Source organism: Vidua macroura, chromosome 21, assembly GCF_024509145.1.
Source record: "Vidua macroura isolate BioBank_ID:100142 chromosome 21, ASM2450914v1, whole genome shotgun sequence".
Taxonomy (NCBI): domain Eukaryota; kingdom Metazoa; phylum Chordata; class Aves; order Passeriformes; family Viduidae; genus Vidua; species Vidua macroura.
Window position 1 is genome coordinate 3,385,873 of NC_071591.1, and position 20,576 is coordinate 3,406,448.

At 54.3% G+C, this 20,576-nt stretch overlaps 1 protein-coding gene across 3 annotated transcripts in view; it reads right to left on the reverse strand.

Annotated features, from left to right (window-relative positions):
* Positions 1-20,576, reverse strand: part of RXRA (retinoid X receptor alpha) — a 97,212-nt gene that overhangs the window by 17,175 nt on the left and 59,461 nt on the right. Inside the window, exons 1-5 of one of the 3 annotated variants that reach the window (XR_008440258.1) lie at positions 15,526-15,646; positions 15,154-15,289; positions 14,065-14,330; positions 9,275-9,425; positions 8,343-8,522 (exon numbers count right to left, since the gene is read on the reverse strand). Coding sequence is in view for 2 of the 3 variants with exons in the window: in XM_053996432.1 (XP_053852407.1) it covers positions 8,343-8,522; positions 9,275-9,425; positions 14,065-14,330; positions 15,154-15,298 (742 nt within the window). In the remaining variant the exon portion in view is untranslated. Of the gene's footprint in view, positions 1-8,342; positions 8,523-9,274; positions 9,426-14,064; positions 14,331-15,153; positions 15,467-15,525; positions 15,647-20,576 lie in introns of those variants that run through there. The other 2 variants (XM_053996432.1, XM_053996433.1) reach the window with 2 other exon arrangements.

Sequence of the window (20,576 nt, forward strand, 5' to 3'; positions counted from 1 at the left end):
AAGCTCTTTCCAGCTGCAAATCTCAACCTCATCAGTGCCACATTCCTGGCCTGAAGAGTCAGACACACTTCAGGGGTTGTAGGAGAGGATCTTACAGGGCACCTCGACAGCACCTGCCTGCGATCAGGCTGAACACAGCTGATACAAGAGACAGATGGGCAGAGATCAGACACGTAAGGAGTTTGTTCTATTGATCCGAGCTCGGAGCTGCTGCACCAGAAAATCGGTGCTGCAGCTCCCTGCAGAGCTGGTCAGGGGACAGCTGACTCATCCCAGCTCAGCCCCACGCACAGCCCGCGCTGCAGCAGTGACACCCTGAGCAGAGCAGATGGCACAGGCCCACCCAGCAGCCAAAGATAAGCCCAGCCCTCACCAGGGAGTGTTATCTGCTCTGCTGCACCCTGCTGCTAAGCCCAGGCAGCCTCCTCCAACAGCAGGACAAGTGTGGAATCATTTCACCCTCGCCCTCATCCATCCATCCATCCACCCATCATCCATCCATCCATCATCCATCCATCATCCATCCATCATCCATCCATCATCCATCCATCATCCATCCATCCATCCATCCATCATCCATCCCTCCATCCATCCATCCATCCATCATCCATCCCTCCATCATCCATCCATCCATCCATCCATCCATCCATCCATCCATCCATCATCCATCCATCATCCATCCATCATCCATCCATCATCCATCCATCATCCATCCATCCATCCATCCATCCATCCATCCATCATCCATCCCTCATCCATCCATCCATCATCCATCCATCATCCATCCATCCATCCAGCATCCAACCATCCATCCCTCATCCATCCATCCATCCATCCATCCATCCATCCATCCATCCATCCATCATCCATCCATCCATCCATCCCATTCCCTGCAGGAAAGCAGGGGCTGTTTCCCAGTGCTCAACGTGGATCCCCATTATCCTCCCTTCTCCCTGGGACGATGCCTCATGCACAGATCTTCCCCAAGGAGTGCACCTGCAGGAGCAGGGGAAGCTCAGCTCCTCCTGGTTCTCCCCACACCACCCAGAATTTGTGAACACAAGCTGTCCCTCCCTTGGGAATGATGCAGGACACTTGCCCAGCCCTGGGATGGATGCAGCTTTTGGGGATGCCTGCCAGGCTGTTGACTCAGTTGCTGATCCTATTTTCTCTCCCTACCAGGAATGAAGTGGGAACAGCCTCATTCCTCATGTGTGCCACAGAATTGCTCCTGCAGCAGCTCTGAGCCTGCCTTGGGGTACACAAGAACCCCCCTCCCATCATCACCTCACTGTCACCTCATCCTTCCAGGTGTGGCACTCCCAAAGTCCCTCTTCAGGATCCAGTGAGTTCCAACCTCGTGTCTCCACTTCCCTAATTCTGGATCCACCCTGAAGCACCTGAGAGCCCCAGGGCTGGAGAGTCCCACACGTTGTCCTGAAAGGGGCATGGATTTGCAGCTGGAACTCCAGACTCGTGGATTCTGTGGGTTCCAAGACTTGGATTTCCCTGCAGGTGCTGCCATCCTGGCTTCAGAAGCTCAGCAGAGCTGAGAAGACATCCAAGGAGCAGGGAGCTGCCAGTCACTCACAGTCACGTGTTTTTAGGAGAGTCCTCTACATCCCCAGCATCTACAGGCACAAGCCCAGTGGAAAATGTCTGCATTTCCTGCCACCAGCATTACCCTGGAGCTGCTGAGGACCTGACAAGCTGTTGCTCCTTCTTAGGAGAGGTGCTGAGGGACACATCACCATCCCAGGAAATAAATGGGGACTGTGTTCCTTGAGATGTAGGAAAAAAAAAGCAACACACAGAAGAGAGGGAAAGAAAGAAGGACAAGTGGTTTTTTTACCCGTGAAATCTGGGAAAATCTCCAGCAGTGAGCAGACCCCTCACCATGCAGACCATTCCTGAAGTCCACTCCCCACTCCACTGGGGATTGGTCAAATAAACCACAGTGGAGATGACAAAAATGCGTTTTTTCAAATGGATCTGGTCTGAGAACTGCGTTTCTTTGTGGGTTTAGTTGTTATTTATGTTTTTAAGAAGAGAAACACCAAAGTGGCAGCTGCATGGCAGCTTGTCTGGTGACACCAAAACAGGAATAACCTTGCTCTTCTCAGTTGCCCAACAACACTGATTTTCCTGGTCCCGAGGGTGGCAGAGCTTTGGATGAACAGCGTGGGTCTATCCACCTCAAATGCAGGAGCTGAGGCAGGAATTTGGCTTGCTGCACCCCAGAAAACCCTCTCGTGCAAGGCACAGCTCTCCTAAGCTGTGGCCACCCCGTGTCTCCAGAGCTGAGCTTCCCAGCCCTCTCCCCCGTGCTGATGGCTGTGCCAATGCTTTTATTTCTCTTCAAGGAGCCTCGGATGGCCGAGAGCTTTTCCAGGCTGGTTTCCTAAACATAAGGGAAGCATTTGAACCTTGCAATCCACTTGAGGAGAAAAAAAGATGCAGTCAGAGAGCTTGGAGAGGCAGCCCCACCTCCTCCAGCTATGTCTGAGCCCAGCCAAGGACAGAAGCCTGTGTTTTCCATGGCACCTGATGAAGAGCCTCTCCCGTTATTCTGCCTGATTTGGTCTGTACTTGCCTCAGGCCAGTTGCTGTCATGTTTCATCTTGAGCTTCTCCAGCCCATCTGCACTTCCCCAGGCCATGGTACAGCAAGACATGGAGCCCCATGTGTCCAAGCCACTCCTTGGTGACCTCTGGTGTCTTTAAAATCCAAAATGTCTCGCCCTGTGGATTGCAGATGAGCCTCAGCTATCCAGGCCTGAGGGCTGATGTGCCAAAGTGCCAGATCCATCCTCTGCAGGTGTCCACAGCACACTGGACACCTTGGCTTTGCTCATGGGGCAGCATCTGATGGCTAAAAAAGCAGGTTTGAGTCCATTGTAAAGTGCCACCCAGCCCAGTTCTGGTGGCCAAACCTACCCCTGTGGGTGGCCATGTTCTGGGCACTGCACTTCTGCACCAAAGGAATGCCAGTGGAGGGAGGGAGAGGCCCAAAGGAAAGGATTTTCCACAGGGCAGTGGTGTTTCTGAGAGGGCAGGAGCAGCACAGGTTTGTTTATTTGCTGGGAGAGACCTGGAGGCTACAGCAGCTCCAGTGACACTCACCCAGTGTCAATACAGAGCTTTTTGGGATGGAAATCCATCCCTCCAGGAGCAACAGGGTGGGGGTTGTTTTTTCTATGGGGAAAGGATAACTCACTCCCCCAAAAATGGGATTTTCTCAGGGAAACTGAGAGCACAGGGGGAAGGCACCAAAGCTCAGCCCAGAGAGCCCCAAACCTGCTCAGTTTTAGTTTTCCCCCATCCTGCAGGTGGGTGGCTGGTTATTTATGAGGTGCTGGGTGGGGGTTATTGGGGATTTCCATTTCTCTCACACTGGAATTTACTGGTCTCTGCTGCCTTTCATGAAGCCACATCTTTGCTGTGTATCATCAGCATCTTGAAGCGTTTATGCCCCAGGTACCTGTTTATATCCAAAATGCCAAGACAGCTGAGAAAACAAATTCAGACAGTGTTTCTTCTGCTTTGCTTTCGTGTGTCACCTTTTTTTTTTTTTTCTTTTTCAGAGGTGCAGCTTTCTGCTGCTGTAAACAACCTCAAAAGCTACGACACATGAAATAAATGGTTTGTTTTTTCTTTTTTTTCCTCCAACATTTTCAACTGAACGTTGTAATTTTTTAAGGGATGCAAAATACCACCGTGATAATTAAGAAGTGTAACTTCAGAGTGTTAAAAAGTGGATTGAAATCTTAGCATGAAGTTAGTTCACAAGAGGAACAGCTCTGGAAAACAACAGCAAAAAATCTCTAGCTCACTTCACTCTCTGGACACTGAAGTATAAACAAACAGCAACAAAAGGAGAGAAAACCATAAGCCAAACCCATTTTCTCAACCTAAGAGCATCCTTAAAAACAACAAAAAAACCCCAAATCCAGCATAATTTAACCAGCTGGTTTTAAGGGCAGCACTTTAAAAGGATATAAGAAACAAGCTCATTAAGCTGGAAGACATTTTCCATTCCAAAATTACTCCCAAAAATAACTGTGCTCTTGAACTTTGCCCCTTCACTAGGCTGTGGCCACTTGCCTGCTTTCACATTCACTTGGACAGTGGGTTGGAAACCTGAATTCCTGCTCTTTCTCCCCAGATTCCTCGTGCCCCTGAGGGATGGTCCAGGGGCTGGGATGGCCCAAACTCCAGGGGGACGCACAGCCATGGCAGGGGATCAGGCACAAATCCATGTGGGAATCTTCAGTCCCTCTGGGCTAAGTGACCGAGCAGCTCCCTGGAGACATGGGAAGATCTCTGGGCTGTGGAGATGCTGCAAGTCCAACCTTTCCCAGGCTGAACCCCTCAGCTTGGCAAGTGAGAGGGGGAAAACCAACCCACAAACACGGGAAGAGGGAGAATTAACTCAGGCTGTGAAATTTAACGAAGCCCTGAAGTCAGAGACCAGGCGTGCAGCTGGACAGATGTTCTGGATGCTCCGAGCACGGCTCTGGATCTCAGCACAGCAGCTGTACCTGCACCTGGATTTAGGAACAACTCTGGGATCAGGCACGCAGCCTGAGCTGCAGGTGCTGCAGGGGAACAGCTCTGTGCTCTCCAGATGGGCTCTGAGATGCACCAACAGCCACTTCACCCATGTGGCACCAAACCCCAGCCTGCAGCCTGGCACGTGGGAGCCCTGCTCCCAACCTGGCAGCCCAGCAGGTCCTGCAGAGCCGGCCTGGCTCTCCCCAGGAGCCCCTCGTGGCCGGGGGGAGGCTCTGGGAGCCGGTTCCCAACGCTGCTCCCTGTGAGGCGGCCACGGGAGCATGGGAAAGGCTCCTCGCTGGTATTTCCTGCTCCCTGTGCGATCCCGAGGCGCTGCCAGCGCTGCTCACACGGGACAGCCCCAGCTCACCACGCCCCTGCCGAGCCCGTCACCCCTGCTGTCACCCCTGCCACACAGGACCCCCCCCATCCCAAGCCCTCCGGTGTTCACCCCCACCTCTTCACAAGAGCTCTGCCTCCCTGATTCCGTGGCAGTTCCCACTTTTTCCCTTTTGAACCCAAGGCTGCTGGTGCACAGACACCTCAGACCCCGATGAGGAACACACGGAGCAGGGAGAGTTCAGCTCCTGGATGCAAACAGCCACCCCCACAATAATAACCCCTGCATTAGTCAAGATCCCTGATGGTAATCTTAATTTTGTTGACTATCCGGTATTTAGTGGGAGACAGAGTACAAAAAACCAAAGCCTTACACAGCTGGCAGAAATTCATAGGGGAAAAAAATGTTCCCAGTTGCTTATTTATTATGGCTGCAGCATCTCAGAGAGTGTGGGGCTCATTCACTGTGAATGCTGGGATCTCTCTGACGTGTTTCTAGCATGAAACAGGCAGAAGAGATGCACACAGCAGGAGGAATCCCCTACTCCTGCAGGCTTTCCCCTCTTTAAGCCAAGGTTTGCAGCCCTGAAGGATCCCTGTCCCCCAGCAGGGCCACGCTGGGTACACTGCTGGTGCTTCTGCCCTGGGCACAGGGTCCAGTCCTCTGGGTCTGCTCCTGGCGTGTTCACCTGGAGACCTCTCAGCTGCTGGGATCCAACCTCCATCAGGTTGATTTTGCTTCTCTAATCCAGCTTCTCGCCCAACAGCCCCTTTCCTTTTACCCTGTTTAAATGGAGTACAAGCTTGACTCTCACTCCTCCTCCCACCATCAGCCAGCATTGCTCCCCACCCCAGCCCTGCCTCTCACTCAGCTCTAGCACTCACTTTAGAGGCTTTTATTGTGCTTCCACCAAATCCCAGCACCTCTGGGCTACAGGAGAGATACTTCCCGGTAGGAATCTGCTGTGCCTTTACACAGATATAAATTGGGTCTCAGAGCAAGATGTTTTTTAGGGAAATGAGGCCCATAACCCAGGCTCTTTTACTTAAAAGATACAAGGGTTTATGCTAGGGGATAAAAAGCCAGCTATGATGTGAATACTTAGGCAAAAGGAATTAACAATGCAGGATTTAGCTCAGAACTCTTCCCCAAAACAGAGGTGGGAGCAGGAGAGGACAATTCCAGTCAGCTGGGATGGGTGCAATGGGAAGAGACCCATTTCTTGACAAACCAGGTGGATACCACATATGAAACTCAAGAGCTGCTCAAAACCAGAGCTCGGCAAGATCCAACTTCTGACTTTCAGTTTTAGGACAACGGAGACCTTTCCGTGAGACACTGAATTTTCAGGTTTATAACAAGAGACAGGGGAGTTATTCCAGCTTTCCCTACATGGGGATTATGCCTAAATCATCTCATGATGACTGTCACATCACCAGCTCCTGCCCTTCCCCAGCGCTGCCCTCACCAGATCCATCAGCACTGCCTGAGTGCACTCCTGGAGTTACCAGGATCCCATCTGTCACACTTTTAAATAATTGTCTGATCATTATGAATTCATTTGCTATTCATTGTGATAATGTTAATCAAGATGAATTAATAGAGTCCTCACACTGTACGTGCTCCCTGGGGACTTCCACCACCATTTAGAAATTAATTAATGGACCTGTAATTTTTAGCGGTGCTGCCCACGCAATCACCACTAAGGGCAGGCACGGAGCAGGTACCTGCTCACAGGGTGGCAGAGTTCCAGCGTTCCTGCTGCTCTTCCCAGCCCTACACACCTTGTTCTGAGGGGCTGAAAGGTAACTGGGTCTCCAGCTGCCAGTGGAAGGCTCTGGATGCAGTGCCAGAGGAAGGGGATGCTCTGTATTTCTCCCGCAGAACACACAGGAGAATTCTTGGCTTCTTTTTGCTCATGTGAGTCTCCCCATGGCTCAGGTTTTGGATCAGATTTTCCTCCTCGCACCGCACGTCTCCCATGGGATCCACTGCTCTGCATCCAGGGCAATGCCAGCCCCCATGCCTCAACCTCTCCATTTCGTGGTCTGCTGGGGCAGGAACATTTGTTTTGAGCACTGAAGGGTTAAGCTCAGCAGGGCCAAGGAGGTCCCCTGGGTGCCCTGGCAATCCCCCCACACCTCCAGCACAGACAGCCGTGACACTTGGTGGCTTTGGTCCTCAGGTAACCCCATAAACTGAGCGTGGCAGGGTTTGCCCAACACTCAGAGCAGCTCCAGCACTGCCCCGTTTATTCAACGCCCCAGACAGGCCTAAGTGCTCTTCAAAGGCTCCCAGGCTGGAGCTGTGGGCCAGGGCCAGAGCAGGGCTGGCTTTATCAGCCTGTCAGGGAGGCAAGTGTGGCTCTGAAGATGTAAGGGGAGAAAGCAGCACAGAGCTGGGGTCACTCTCACGTCATGTCTGCTAAAAGCCTGTCCTGCCAGCTAGATTAGAACAGACGCAGTCAGCATTTAAAAAGATCATTGAAAAGAGGCACTGCCGGGGAAGTTTAGATCCTAAATTTAAATTCCACTAGGGGAAGAGCTATCTTAAAGAGACCAAATTGCTTTCTTCTTCCCAATGGGAAAAAAAGTGCAGCACTGGATCAGGTAGTGAGGCCCTGGCACAGGATGCCCAGAGAAGCTCATCCCTGGAAGTGTCTGAGGCCAGGCTGGAGTGGAAATAACTTTTCAGTAACTTTACTTCCAAAATTATGTTTAAATCTTTTAAAATGTGCTTAAAATTGTATGTTTATTCCTACATTGAATGCTAACATAATTAGGACTATGGGTCATCTTTTGCATTTAACTACTCATATTGAATATAAAGTCCTAAATATCTTTAATATGCATGTCTTCACTGCAGACATGCATATTAAAAAAAGTGCTTTTTTAAACATATCTTCAGTTTTCAAACAAAAGCTTGCTCAACTCCTGCTTAAAAAGTTTGAAAGAATAAACCAGCTTGAATAGTCAAAATCCACCACAGCAATAAGAATTAAAAAACAAGGAATAACAACCTATCAATTTGGCAGGCTTTATTTTTAGTGAATTTCGAGTTGTCACATTCTCGAGGCTTTTTCTTCCAGAGCCTAGGGCTAAAAGGTGATAACCTCCTATTTAACAAAAGGTAAGTTACACAAAAAATACCAACTGCCGTGAGATAAAGGACAGATCATGAGTCAGCAAAATCATCCCAGAGCTTTATCAAGGAACTCACCTTGGTGTACCCATCACCCACACACTGCTGTGGCCCTCAGTGCTGCTCCACAGCGAGCGGCACCGTGAACAAGAGGCTCTGGAGGCCACGAGATGCTCCGGCTGAGGCGCAAAACCAAACCACAAACGCGATTTTTGCCAGCGCGGTGGCGGCAGCCCTCGGCAAGGCTGGCACCGCCTCTCGGTGCCCACCAAGCTGCCTGCAGCACCCCTGGCCAGGCCAGGCCTTACCTTCTCTCTTCATGCCCATGGCCAGACACTTCTGGTAGCGGCAGTACTGGCAGCGGTTGCGCTGGCGCTTGTCGATCAGGCAGTCCTTGTTGTCCCGGCACGTGTAGGTCAGGTCCTTCCGCACCGTGCGCTTGAAGAAGCCTTTGCAGCCCTCACAGCTGTAAACTCCGTAATGTTTACCTGGGGGAGGGATAAAACTCAGGTTTAAAGGCAGCCCCAGCTCCTTTCTTTGCCAGCAGATCTTCCCAGGGCCTCTCCCAGCTGAGTTTGGAGGGAGCGGAGGTTTCTTGGAGATGGAGAGCAGTGGCTTGGCTTCCACAGAATCAGGATGCCATGCATGGGTCACATCCCGCCTTGCATCCAGGGAAAGCCATTTCTGGGCCACGCAGCAGGGGTGGGGCAGTGCAGCAGTGGAACAGGGTACCCTCTGTACCCCTGTGAGCTCTCTGAACCTCCCCAGCAGACACACAACCGTGTTCCCACCCTCCACTTCCAGCCTGGCTCACAGGAGGGGTCCCAAAGGGCTCACAAACCAGGCAACCAGAGCTCTTCTAGAGCAGGGAGCTTTTAGAAAAGCAGGAGAATAAAGGGAATTAGCACATCTTTATCTCCCAGGAGTGGAGAAACTCATGAAAAGAGCATCTTTTCATGTGGCAGCACCAGTGCAGATCAAAGGATGGGGAGAGGGAGGAGACCCCCTGATGCCATGTTTGCCAATAGGGTGAGGATGTGACCCCACTGCTGAACAGGGACCTGGGGTCTCCTGGCTCGGCTCTTCATCCCCTGCAGTGAGGCACAGGCAGGTCCTGTCCCAAAGGAGAGCTCCTGCTGGCACTCCCCGTGCTGCCAGGAGCCAGGGAGCCAATGCCAGCTCTCTGCCACACCCCGAGCCCGCTGCCCTGAGCCCCTCCCGGGGCAGGTGCCAGCCTCACCCGAAGATCTGTCCCCGCAGATGGCACATATGTGCTTGGTGAAGGAGGCCATCGTTCCTGAGGGATGTGCTGGCACTTTGAGGACTCCATTGAGCCCCAGGGGTGGCTTGATGTCTTCTGTGCTGGTGACGGAGTTCATGGGCGAGTTGAGCTGTGGAGGGACAAGCACAGGGCTCAGCTGGGACTGGGGACACAGGGACGTGGGGCTGTGTCACTCACACACAGGACAGGGCAGGACAAGCAGGGGACAAGCTTCCAGTGGGGACCAGCACTGCTGAACCAAGAGGATTTGGGCACGGGAGCCCTCAGCCCAAAGGCACAACACTCATCTGGCGTGGCCCAGGAGCTGGGGTGGCTCTGAGCTGGCAGCAGGGTGACACAAGGGGCAGGACGTGGCCAGCCTCCCAAGCACCGTGCAGGGCTGACCCTGCCCATCCAGGAAGGATGTTTTTCCATTATTTAATTGGAATGCAAGTTCCTCCTGCACTGCCCCAGCACAGCCCCCACAGCCAGGGCTCAGCAGCCAGCCCAGCTTCACACCAGCACGGGACACAGGCAAGAAGATCTGCAGTGGTGGCTGGTGGCTGGCTGGGAGAGAGCCCTTGCATGGATGATGAAGGCCAGGACACTCTTGTTTAGCTCTGCAATTTACAGATATCCCTTCAGCATTATCTCTCCAAAGGAAAGCTTCATGGCAAATAAACACATCCCAGCTGCAACAGGGCCTGGATTCCAGAGCTGGAGTGGGTGGGACATGTCCCTGCAACTCCCAGATGTCTCCTTCTTTCCCTTGGCCCCCAACAGGCAGAGAATTGGGTGGAACTGGCATGGCACCATGGCACTGCTGTGGAATGAAGGGCTCCTGGGCTGAATCCCCCACTGAGCTGTTACACACGTGTGTAAAGGAGAAACTGAGGCACAGAGCTGTAGGATCGACCCACCTCAGTAAGGGGACAAGCTCACCCCGTCCAGGAGGGTCTGGGGGACCTGGACTTGGCCAGCTGGCTGGGATCACTGGGGGTGTCCCCAGGGGAGCCAGCCTGCCAGGGACTGTCCCAGAGCCACCATCCCAGCCACCCTCTAAGCCCAGGATGGATTCACAGGCCCGAGACTCAGTTTGTTGCATTTCTCTACTCTAAGAGAGATCCTCAGCAATTGCACTTGTCACAAATTAATTCAGGGAAATCCCAGGGCTTGTGATCTGTCAATGAGAGCAGCACAGCCGCTCCTCTGCCTTTCAAGTCTCCAGGCTGGTGGGGAATATCTGGCAGGCAGATGACTGGCAGCCACACAAGAGAGCCAGGTAAACCCACCCTGGAGAAATGGGATGGATGTGCCTCCCTCTGCCGCCTGCCTGTGCCAGCTATGAATCAAAGGCAGCTGGGAGCTGGTGCCACCCAGGGATGCACTCCTGGCTTTAGCTGCTGTTTGATAGAGCAGAGAGGGGAGCGAGGAGCAGGCCCCAGGCAGCAGAATCTCTTTTTGAGTCCCCCATGATCTCTGTGCTCCCCTGGGAGCAGGGGTTGCCAGGTCACGGGTGACCTGCCCCAGGAATTCCTCCCAGAGCCCTTTCTGGGAAGTGGAGCCAGTTCCCAAGTGCAGCTGGTGGCGAGGGCTTGTGTCACACCATCCTGGCTGTGGAGCCAGCCCAGAGGCCATGGCTGCCTGATGAAAATAAAACCCTTCACCACCACTTCCCCCAGCCCCAGCAGCCCACAGAGCCCACCCAAGCAGCCCCCCAAAAACACTGGGGGGATGATGGGCAGAGCAAGACCCACCCAGGAGGGTGGGGATCCCATGAGCCTCCTCAGCACGGAAAATCAGCTGCTCAGAGCTGAGTCAGCCCCGGGGTAGGGAGAGGAAAGTCATCGGTTCCTCTCCCAGCACTGGCCCCAAACCTCAGCAGAGCCACCCTGGGGTTCCCACACCGCCCTGGCGCCTGCCCCGGGAGCACGTGCAGGACAGAGGAGGGGACAGCAGCCCCTGGCCTTGGCACAGCATTTCTGCTCTGGGACAGCACGGCTCCAGCTCAGCAATGAGCCCAGACAGGGGAGGAACCAGGGCTCTGCTTCCCCAGTGACACCAGCACCTCCCGGCTCCTTCCCCTCCCTCTCCAGCTCATGGCACCCACCACCGAATCCTGGCCCTCCTGGCAAGCAGAGCTTTATTCCTCCTCCTCCCATCCCAAAAAACACCCCAGCCCTTCCCTGGTCCTCCAGGCACCCTTACAAAGAGCATTGTGCAAAGGCAGACGCTCTGGAAAAGCCTAATCCCATGTCTGATCTCTCCCACTGGCCCCCAGGCATCCCGAGCTGCTGCCAGCGATGCCTGGGGCGACTGCTCCACACAGTCCTGCACATGGGAAGTCCTTCCCTCGCAGCTCCTGCTGAAATTCCTGACTGTTTTCCCATCATTTTTAGGTAAGAGGGTTTAAGCAAAGTGTTAAATCCCAGAGCTGCGGGGTCTAGCCCCCCAGTCTGGCCACTGTGAGCTCCCCTCATTCCTCAGCACCAGCATTCTCCTCCCATGGATGCTGGGATCCCGTGGCAGGATCCCTGCCACATGCCCTGATTTTGGGGCTGTGCTGGCAAACCCTGCAAGATCCTGGGAAACTCCCAGTGCTGGAGGGAGGGTGCTGGGAGCATCCTCCAGCACTGTCACCAAGGGCTGCAGGCTCCTCCTCCCCTCTGCAGAACCAGGTGGGGTGGGGTGAGCCCCCCGTTTTTTGGGAGCCTGGCAGCTCCTTCCCATCCCGGTGGAGCTGGGACGGAGGGGACCCACCCTGGGGACCTCGTACACCGCGTGCCCTTCTGCTCTGCTGCCTCTCCGGAGGTGACGAGGCGTGGCCTGATGGCAAGTGGCATCTGCCATCTGATGCAAACCACCTTCCATCAGTGCCACCCCTGCCCGGCGACGGGGGCACACGCCTCATTACCCTGCGCTCTGCTGGCCGGGCCAGGGGGGCTGTGCTCCCCAGCCAGCATCGGCCTCGCTGCCCCCTCCTCCTCCTCCTCCTCCTCCTCCTCCTCCTCCTCCTCCTCCTCCTCCTCCTCCTCCTCCTCCCCCTGCACTCTGCTGGCCCAGGTAGGTGCCTCTTCCCGCTGCAGGGACAGGGATCTAATGTGGCCAGACAGGGAACAGATGGCAGGAGCCATTAGGCTGAGCACTTCCCAAGTGTCACCTTGAGGAAAAACACTGTAGACAAGTCCCTGAACAAAGGGGAGCTCTGAGGGCTGGAGCCACCAAGAGCTGGAGCCACAAGGACTGGAGCCACCAGAGCTGGAGACACCTGGGCTGGAGCCACCAGAGCTGGAGCCACCAGAGTTGGAGCCACCTGAGCCGGAGCCACCAGAGTTGGAGTCAACAAGGGCTGAAGCCATCAAGGCTGGAGCCACCAGGGTTGGAGCCACCAGGGTTGGAGCCAGCTCGCTCCCAGCACCATCCCACCACACTCTCACTTCCCCCTCTGCCCTGGAGCTCTGCTTCGTTTCGGTTCCCCCGCTGGCCGCTCCCAAACTGCACCTTACAGTCGCCCCTTCCCCGCCGTCTCCCCGGCTTGTGGCTCCCCCCAGGGTTGCCTCACATCCCCCTTCCCACTCCTTCCCCACCATTTTGGCGCTGGGGCTGCTGATTTCGCTCTGGCTGCCCGTTCCCAGGCGCAGTTTCAGTTCCTCTTCCCCCGGCCCTGGGGTGGAAGGGACGTGTCCACCCTGTGGCTGTGCCTCGGTGGGAAGCAGGTCCCTGCACATCTGAGGGGGTCACGGGCTGAACCCTGCATGGGAGAAGCTCATCCAGAGGCAAATCTCATTCCTCTCTGACCAGCACAGGGATGCTGGATCCTGGGGAAGCTGCCTGCAGGTCCCCAGGGATAGCAGTCAGCACAGCCCCACGTAGTAAAAAATCCCTGTTATCTCTGGGAATAAATTAGGCCAATATTTAAAAATAAAGGTGCTGGCAGGTGCTTGAGTCCCAGAGAGGGCGTGGAATAAATAAACCTGCAGCGAGTGGCAGGTGGTGGCCAATTCCTTAATCTGCCCTTTTACTAAACATATCCCGTGCGAGCAGCCAGCAACAGGTGGCAGGGGCTGGCCAGCACCCCGATCTGACTATTTTTAAAAAGAGCTTATCTCACCCTGCCTGGAGGGGTTTTTACATAATCTTGAGCCACTGAAGGCCAGTTCTTGCCTTGTGAGGAGAAAGGGGCAGCGGGCAAAGGAGCCCTGGGTCTGTACAAGTGACAGGATAAGGGGAAATGGCCTCGAGTTGTGCCAGCAGAGGTTGAGATTGGCTGTTTGGGGTAATTTTTTAATGGAAAGGGTTGTCAGGGAAGTGGTGCAATCACCACCCCTGGAAGTGTTAAAGGTGTGTGGGTGTGGCACTTGGGGACATGGGTTTGTAGTGGACTTGGATGATCTTAGAGGGTTTTTCCAACCAGAACAACTCCATGATCCTGTGGGGAACGTGGGCTGGCCCTGGAGGGGATGTGCTGCTTCCCAGGAAGGAGAAGAATCCCAGACAGTCCTAGGGTGGCTCTGGCTCCTGCCACAGCTACACCAGCCCCCAGGTGACCAAGGTCATTATTCCCCTTCCACCCCAATCCTGGGGACAAGAGGTAATGGACAGCTGTGCTCACAGCCCATCCAGAGCAGCCCCCCAAAGGAGCAGGATGCCTCCAGCTTCGTTTCCCACTTGTGCTTCTGCTTTTTGCCTCCCCTTGGCGCCTATCTGGATGAGGAACCCCCAGGGGTGCCAAACAGGCAGCAGTGACCCCCTCAGCACCGTCCCCTTACCTGTGGGCTGCTGGTGCCGAATCCCAGGCTGGGCGTGGAGGGGACAGACATCGAGTGTGGGCCCATGGGGGAGCTGATGACGGAGAACGGGGGGCCCATGCCATTGATGGGCGAGCTCAGGGTGCTGATGGGCGAGTGCAGCTGGCCCGGCGAGCCCAGCGAGGAGCCGATGCCCGGCCCGATGGACGGGTGCAAGGACGGGGTGGCCATGGGCCCCCGGCTCGTGGGGGAGTTCAGGGATGTGGAATTCACTTGGTTGGAGAAATCTGCAAGAGAAGGAGGAGAGGAAAGGGGTTGAGTCACCCATGTGGGACACAGCCCTGAGCCACAGCCCCCTGTTCCTCCCCCAAAATTCCCAGTGCAGCTCCATCTTTCCAAACCACCTTCTTTGGAGTATCCATGCAGGCATTAGAGCATTGCCACCTCGTTAAGAGCATTTCCACCTCAAGCCAGGCATCAGTGCCCTCCTCCACCTCGCTGGCACAGCTCTAAGCTCTGCCAGGGGCTCAGCACTGCTGCTCCAGCTGATTCCCTCCTGCTACAGCATAATTTGGATTTATCACCGGGCCAGGCCGTGCGTGGGGAGCAGTGGGAGCAGCACCCACACACTGTGGAGGCGGCTCAGTCTGTGCATCACACACGTCAGGTGTGTGTCCATCCACAGGGAATGCTCCGTGTTCAGAGGTTGGATTTGAGGATTTTGGAGCTCTTTCCCAACCTAAGTGACGCGGTGGTTCTGGAACACTCTCGTGCTGGCTGCGAGGGGAGCGGGAGCAGCTCTGCAGGCAGCAGGACAGGCTGCGTCTGCCTGTCCCGGGGGAGCAGAGCAGGGGGGCGGGAAGGGGGGGCTTATAAATAGACTCCAGTTCTCCCAAGAGGAGACATGGAGCCATTCCTGGCACATTTCCTCCTCATCCTGTCACGCTGCTTGCAAAACAATCCCCAGCGAGGAAGGGGCTGGCTCCAGCCCCCAGGGAGGGGCGGGCGGAAGGCGGCGGGGAAGGAGGGGGGCAGCACGGGCAGGGCTCCCCCCAAAACCCACCCGGACCCCCCAGCTCACAGCAGGGCTACCCAGAGACAGGCACACACCAGCAAGGCCACTTGGGGTGGTCATGGTGGCTCTGCCTTTGGCTGCAGACCCCAAAGTGAAGTAAAGTCTGGAAAATTCTGTCTTCAGTCGCCTGCATGCGTCAGGATCAGCTGTGTCCCCAGGATTTTGGAGCAACTGGCACATGAATGTCACCCAGTGGGAAACACTGAAGCCATGGCAGCCCACCCTCAGCAACCTTCCCCGGAGATCCCTGATCCTGGTGGGGAAACCCCAGCAGGAGGAAGAGAAGGTTCAGCAAGGCAGCGATGCTGCTCTCGCAGAGATGTGGAGCCAACATCCCACTGCTGCTTCCACAGTCCCATCACTGGCCCCAGCATCCCACTGCTGCCCCCAGAACCCCCATTACACACCCAGAGTCCCATCACTGCATCCAGAGTCCCATTTTTGCCTCCAGAATCCCACTGCTGCCTCCAGAACCCCACTGCTACATCCAGTGTCCCATTACTGTCTCCAGCACCCTGCTGTTGCCCTCAGAATCCCACTGTTGCCCCTAAATCCCACTGCCGCCCTCATAATCTCACTGCCACCCTCAGAATCCCACTGCCGCCCTCAGAATCCCATTGCTGCCCTCAGAATCCCATTACCACCCTCAGAATCCCACTGCCACCCTCAGAATCCCATTACCACCCTCAGAATCCCACTGCCACCCTCAGAATGCCATTACCACCCTCAGAATCCCACTGCTGCCCTCAGAATCCCATTGCTGCCCTCAGAATCCCACTGCCACCCTCAGAATCCCATTGCTGCCCTCAGAATCCCACTGTTGTCCCCAGAATCCCACTGCTTCCCTCAGAATCCCATTGACACCCTCAGAATCCCATTGCCACCCTCACAATCCCACTGCTGCCCTCAGAATCCCACTGCTGTCCCCAGAATCCCATTGCCACCCTCACAATCCCACTGCTGCCCTCAGAATCCCATTACCACCCTCACAATCCCACTGCTGCCCTCAGAATCCCATTACCACCCTCAGAATCCCACTGCTGCCCTCAGAATCCCATTACCACCCTCAGAATCCCACTGCTGCCCTCAGAATCCCACTGTTGTCCCCAGAACCCCACTGCTGTCCCCAGGATCCCACTGCTGTCCCCAGAATGCCATCACCGCCTCCAGAGTCCTCCTGCCGCCCCACTGCTGCCCCCAGGAGCCCCAGTATCCCATGTCCGACCCCAAAGGCATCCCTGGGCCGTGGCAGAGCCCCTGTCCCTGGGGCCCGGCCTGGCCGGGCTCTCACAGGATGTTGACACCGCGTCACCCGCGCCCGAGGGACGTGAGGGAGGCACAGCAGGAACCCCGGGAAATTCCGGGAGGCTTCCAGGGCTGCTGCCGGGGTTTGGCACGGCACTGCCCAGCTCTCTGGGCTTGGCGTTTGGAAAGGGCTGGGAGAGCAGCAGAGCCCCCAGTGCCATCCAGGAGCTCGTTCTGGAGCAGGACCCCACAAACGCCCACGGGGTGATGGAGGGACACCTTCCAAGGGTGCAGCAGATGCAGGGGAAACAGGCCTTTGACCTGTGCAAAAGGAAGGCAGCAGAGCACAGTCCTTCCTTAGAAAAGATCCGGAATATTTCAGGCAGGAGAGGTCACAGGAGGGTCACTGGCAACCGGCCCAAGTAAAGCACGTGTGGGGCCGGCACCTCTCCCGAAATCCCAATTCCCCTGGGTACCTCAGGAGCTCCCTGAACATCCCATGTCACCACATCAGCCCCCCTCACCCACCCTGCTCCCACATTAATGTGGTCCCCAGCACCCAGCAAGGAACTGGGAGGGGAAAACAGCAAGGGGAGGAGAGGGATAATGGTGTGGGAATGGAGATGTGGGTAGGCACGGCCACATTTGGGGGTGTTTACACCCAAACCCCTCAGCCACACCCTGGGAAATCTGAACCAGACCAGAACTTCTGGACAGCGTCAGGATTCAAAAGTTCCAAGCAACTTCTTGGACACTGGGAGGTTTCCACTCCTCATCCAAACACTCCCAGCTCCGAAACCCCACTGGGAGAGCGGCAGCAATGGGAAACATTTACATCCAGCAAGCAAATATGGTTTGTTAAACTTTGCAAAATCAACAGTCCACTTGAGGCAACTCAGCCCAGATGCTGCCAGTCCCTGGCTGGAGGGAATTGGAGTTTAGGGAAAATATAAATTGAGGTGGAAAGACGAGCATCAGGAGTGGGATATGAGGAGTCTGCCCTCTTCCCCATCACAAGTATCCTAAAGGCCCTTAACTGCAAAAAGAATGCTACAAAATGCTAGATTTAAAAAAGAAAAAAGTGCCTAGATTGAGGAAATATCCTTAATAGAGACAAATAAATTCCCAAACTGATGAGAACCACTTGGACTGCAGCAAACAGAGGAGGCATTTCCCCAAAGGCATTTTCAGCTCAAGCATTGTGAGACTGTTCCTTCTCCTTGAGGAGCTCTGCCATTTAAAGCTGCTGTGTGTGACTATCTCTTGACCAAAATAAACTCTGTGCCTGTTTCTAAATTAAAAAAAGAAAAAAAAATTAGGAAAAAAAAAAAGTTCTGAAAGCATTTCCCCTCTGTCACACCCCTCAACTGCAGCTATTTTCTGTGTGTGTCCTTTGTTTTAGCACAACGACCTCTGTCTCTCCCCGAAGATGCCCCATGGCAGTTGGGAGATCAGAAACCAGAGCTCGTCAGCAGCTGGAGAATTTGCAGTGAAGCTCTTTTTCTTCCTCCAAACTACAAGCCTGCCAGCCACGGAGTTTGGATGGGAGTTTTTTTTCCCAAGGAATATGACATTTAGGGCAGGGCCACATGATCCATGTGCGAGGGATGGCTGCAAGGAGCCCTGTGAGTGTTCCCACACCAGGAATCATCCCCTGGACACCAGACCCAGCACGGGAGCCTGAGTTTTATGTTTCTGGTGCTCATCCCTTTCCCTCAGCAGATCCCTGCCTTTCCAAGATCTCTTTGGGATGGATTCCCACCTCACAGAGGTTTGCAGCAGCAGCAGCCCCAAAACCAGACAAAAGCTGATGCCAAAGCTGGGAACAGACCCTGGCAGTTCCAAAATCCAGCATAACACCTCAACTGCTGGATCACCCTTCCCTCAGACAGAACTCTTCTGGCATTATCATAATCATAATAATAATTAGAACAATAATATTATCATTAGAACAAGAATATGATCATTTCCAATAAGGGGAAAAAAAAAATCTCCATAAAACATTTCTACCCAACACCCATGGGCAGCTCCACTGCTATTTTCTATCCCCTTGGCATTCAGCACTAAGCTCCAGCTTGGACCAGCCAACATCCACGGCTGGATGCAGCCCAGATGGGCAGGTCAGACCCTCCAGCAACACCCGGAATGCCACCAGCCCTTGCCACCCTTCCCTGTGGCATTTTGTCACCCAGTGTCACTCCCAGTGCTGCTGCCTGGCCAGGGCACGTCTGCAGCAGCTGAAGCAGCTGATGCTGATCCAGCACTATCACCAAGGGCTGTGATTTTAGCATTTCTAGACCACAAAATGTCCCAGAGCAGAAGAATTCCAATGTGCAGAGGCACTTTTTTTCCCAGGATAGGTCATTTGTACTGGAATAAAGTGTACCAGCATAAGCTTTCACCAGAATAATCTTCATTTATGCCTAAGAGGCTTTGCCAGTAAAACTACAGTGACCTAGCTCTGCTGGAAAACCTTTTCTGGCATATCCTGGGAGTTTACTCAGCAGCTTGGTGGCTCAGAGAGAGGGGAAGTTAAAAAAAAAAAAAACCAAACATATTTCAAGGCACAAACAGACTCACTGAGCTGTGGTTTGCTGCAGCTGAGGAGAGCTGCCCACCTAGGATACAACCCACAGCCAATCCACTGGCATCAGAGGGGTTTGCAGCACCCCAGGGCTCGAGGAGCTGGCACTGCAGGGCCAACCCCAGAGCCTGTCCCTGGCACCAGCTGAGATTTGGAAAGCCACTCACAACCCCCTGCTTCTGCTCTTCTTTTTTCTTCCCTCAGCACCTCTTCCTCCTTAATCAGAAAGTGAATCAACTCTGGGTATTAAAGAGGAGGAAATTCTAAATTTGGGTTGCCACTCCCTTCCTTAAGTCAGCCCTTGGTGTTAGAGCTCTGCAGGGCCACGCTGGGAAGGGAGCAGGACCAGCAGCACGGATCAGGCTCCTGCCAACATCCTCCTCCTCCTCCTCCTCTGCTCTCCAGCATCACTTTGGGGGTGCCCAGGTTCCAAATCCTCACCCCTAAACACACGGGGATCAGGTAAAGGCAGTGCCCTATGTTCCTTCCTTGGTGACTCTACACCAAAATGAACTTGGCAGTGCAGATCCATGTCCTTTTGCTTTCATTCCTCAAAAGCAGTTTGGGAATCTCCAGACAAGGAACCTCAAATGATGGAGGTTTCCCTTTCCTTTTCTCTCACAGTAAACCAGGGCATGAGTGGAAAACAGCAGGAGAACAAGAGGATTGGGGCAGGACAGTGGTTTTCACGTGAAAATTGCCATGGTAATGCTGTGACCACAAGAGGTCAGGTCCTCACTTTTGTCCTGATCACAAACTCGGGGATGAACTTAAATAGCCCCTGGCCTACAATCTTGAGTAAGTTTGCTCTCAGTTTATAGCAGCACAGCTGAGAGCTGAAGGGAGGATGGAGCAAGAGCTGCCATGGACCCAGCAGTGCCTGACTTGGGCACGCTCAGGGGGGTGACCTGAGTGTGCAGTGTGCTTCTTATCCCAAAAACTCATCCGTGGGTCCAAGAAATAAGCAGCACCCTGTGGCAAATCCAAGCAAATTAAGCTGCATTTAAAGCAGTTTGCCAAGTGAGGACAGGCAGCTCTCAAACCACCTGGGTTCTGAGCACACAGGCAATCCCTGGGAATGGATCCCAAGCTGTCAGAAGATGCAGCCGTGTTCTATCCATAAATCCCTTCTGAGTATCTTTTCCACAGCTACAGGTAAAGGGACGTAGGATGATGGGAATGCAGCATGGTTGTTGAGTAGCTCTGATTTCAGCAAAAGCTAACTGGAATTGCTTTTTCTTGTTATATTTCTGGACTCGAGTACAAAGACAAACCTGAGAACATCCCTCTGAGATCCCCAAGCCCTGCACATGGGGCAGCACACAGAAACCTGTCTTGCTGCAGGCATTTCAAAATCACCACGTGCAGTTTCTCTTCGGGAATCTGCTCTGAGATTTGGGAGACTTTCTCCAGCCACACTCAGAATCTTCCCCAGGTGATGCTGTGGTGGTTCAAGCTGCTCGAGGACAGTGAGAAACTCAGTTTCAGCTGCAATCTGCACAGGGTGGGTTCCTCCTCCCAGCAGGTTTCACTCTGACCAAACTAAAACCTCAAAGCCACAGAGCTTCTCACCTCTGGCTCCGCGCTCTCCCCGAAACCTTCCCGCAGCACCTCTGCTGAACCCAGCCA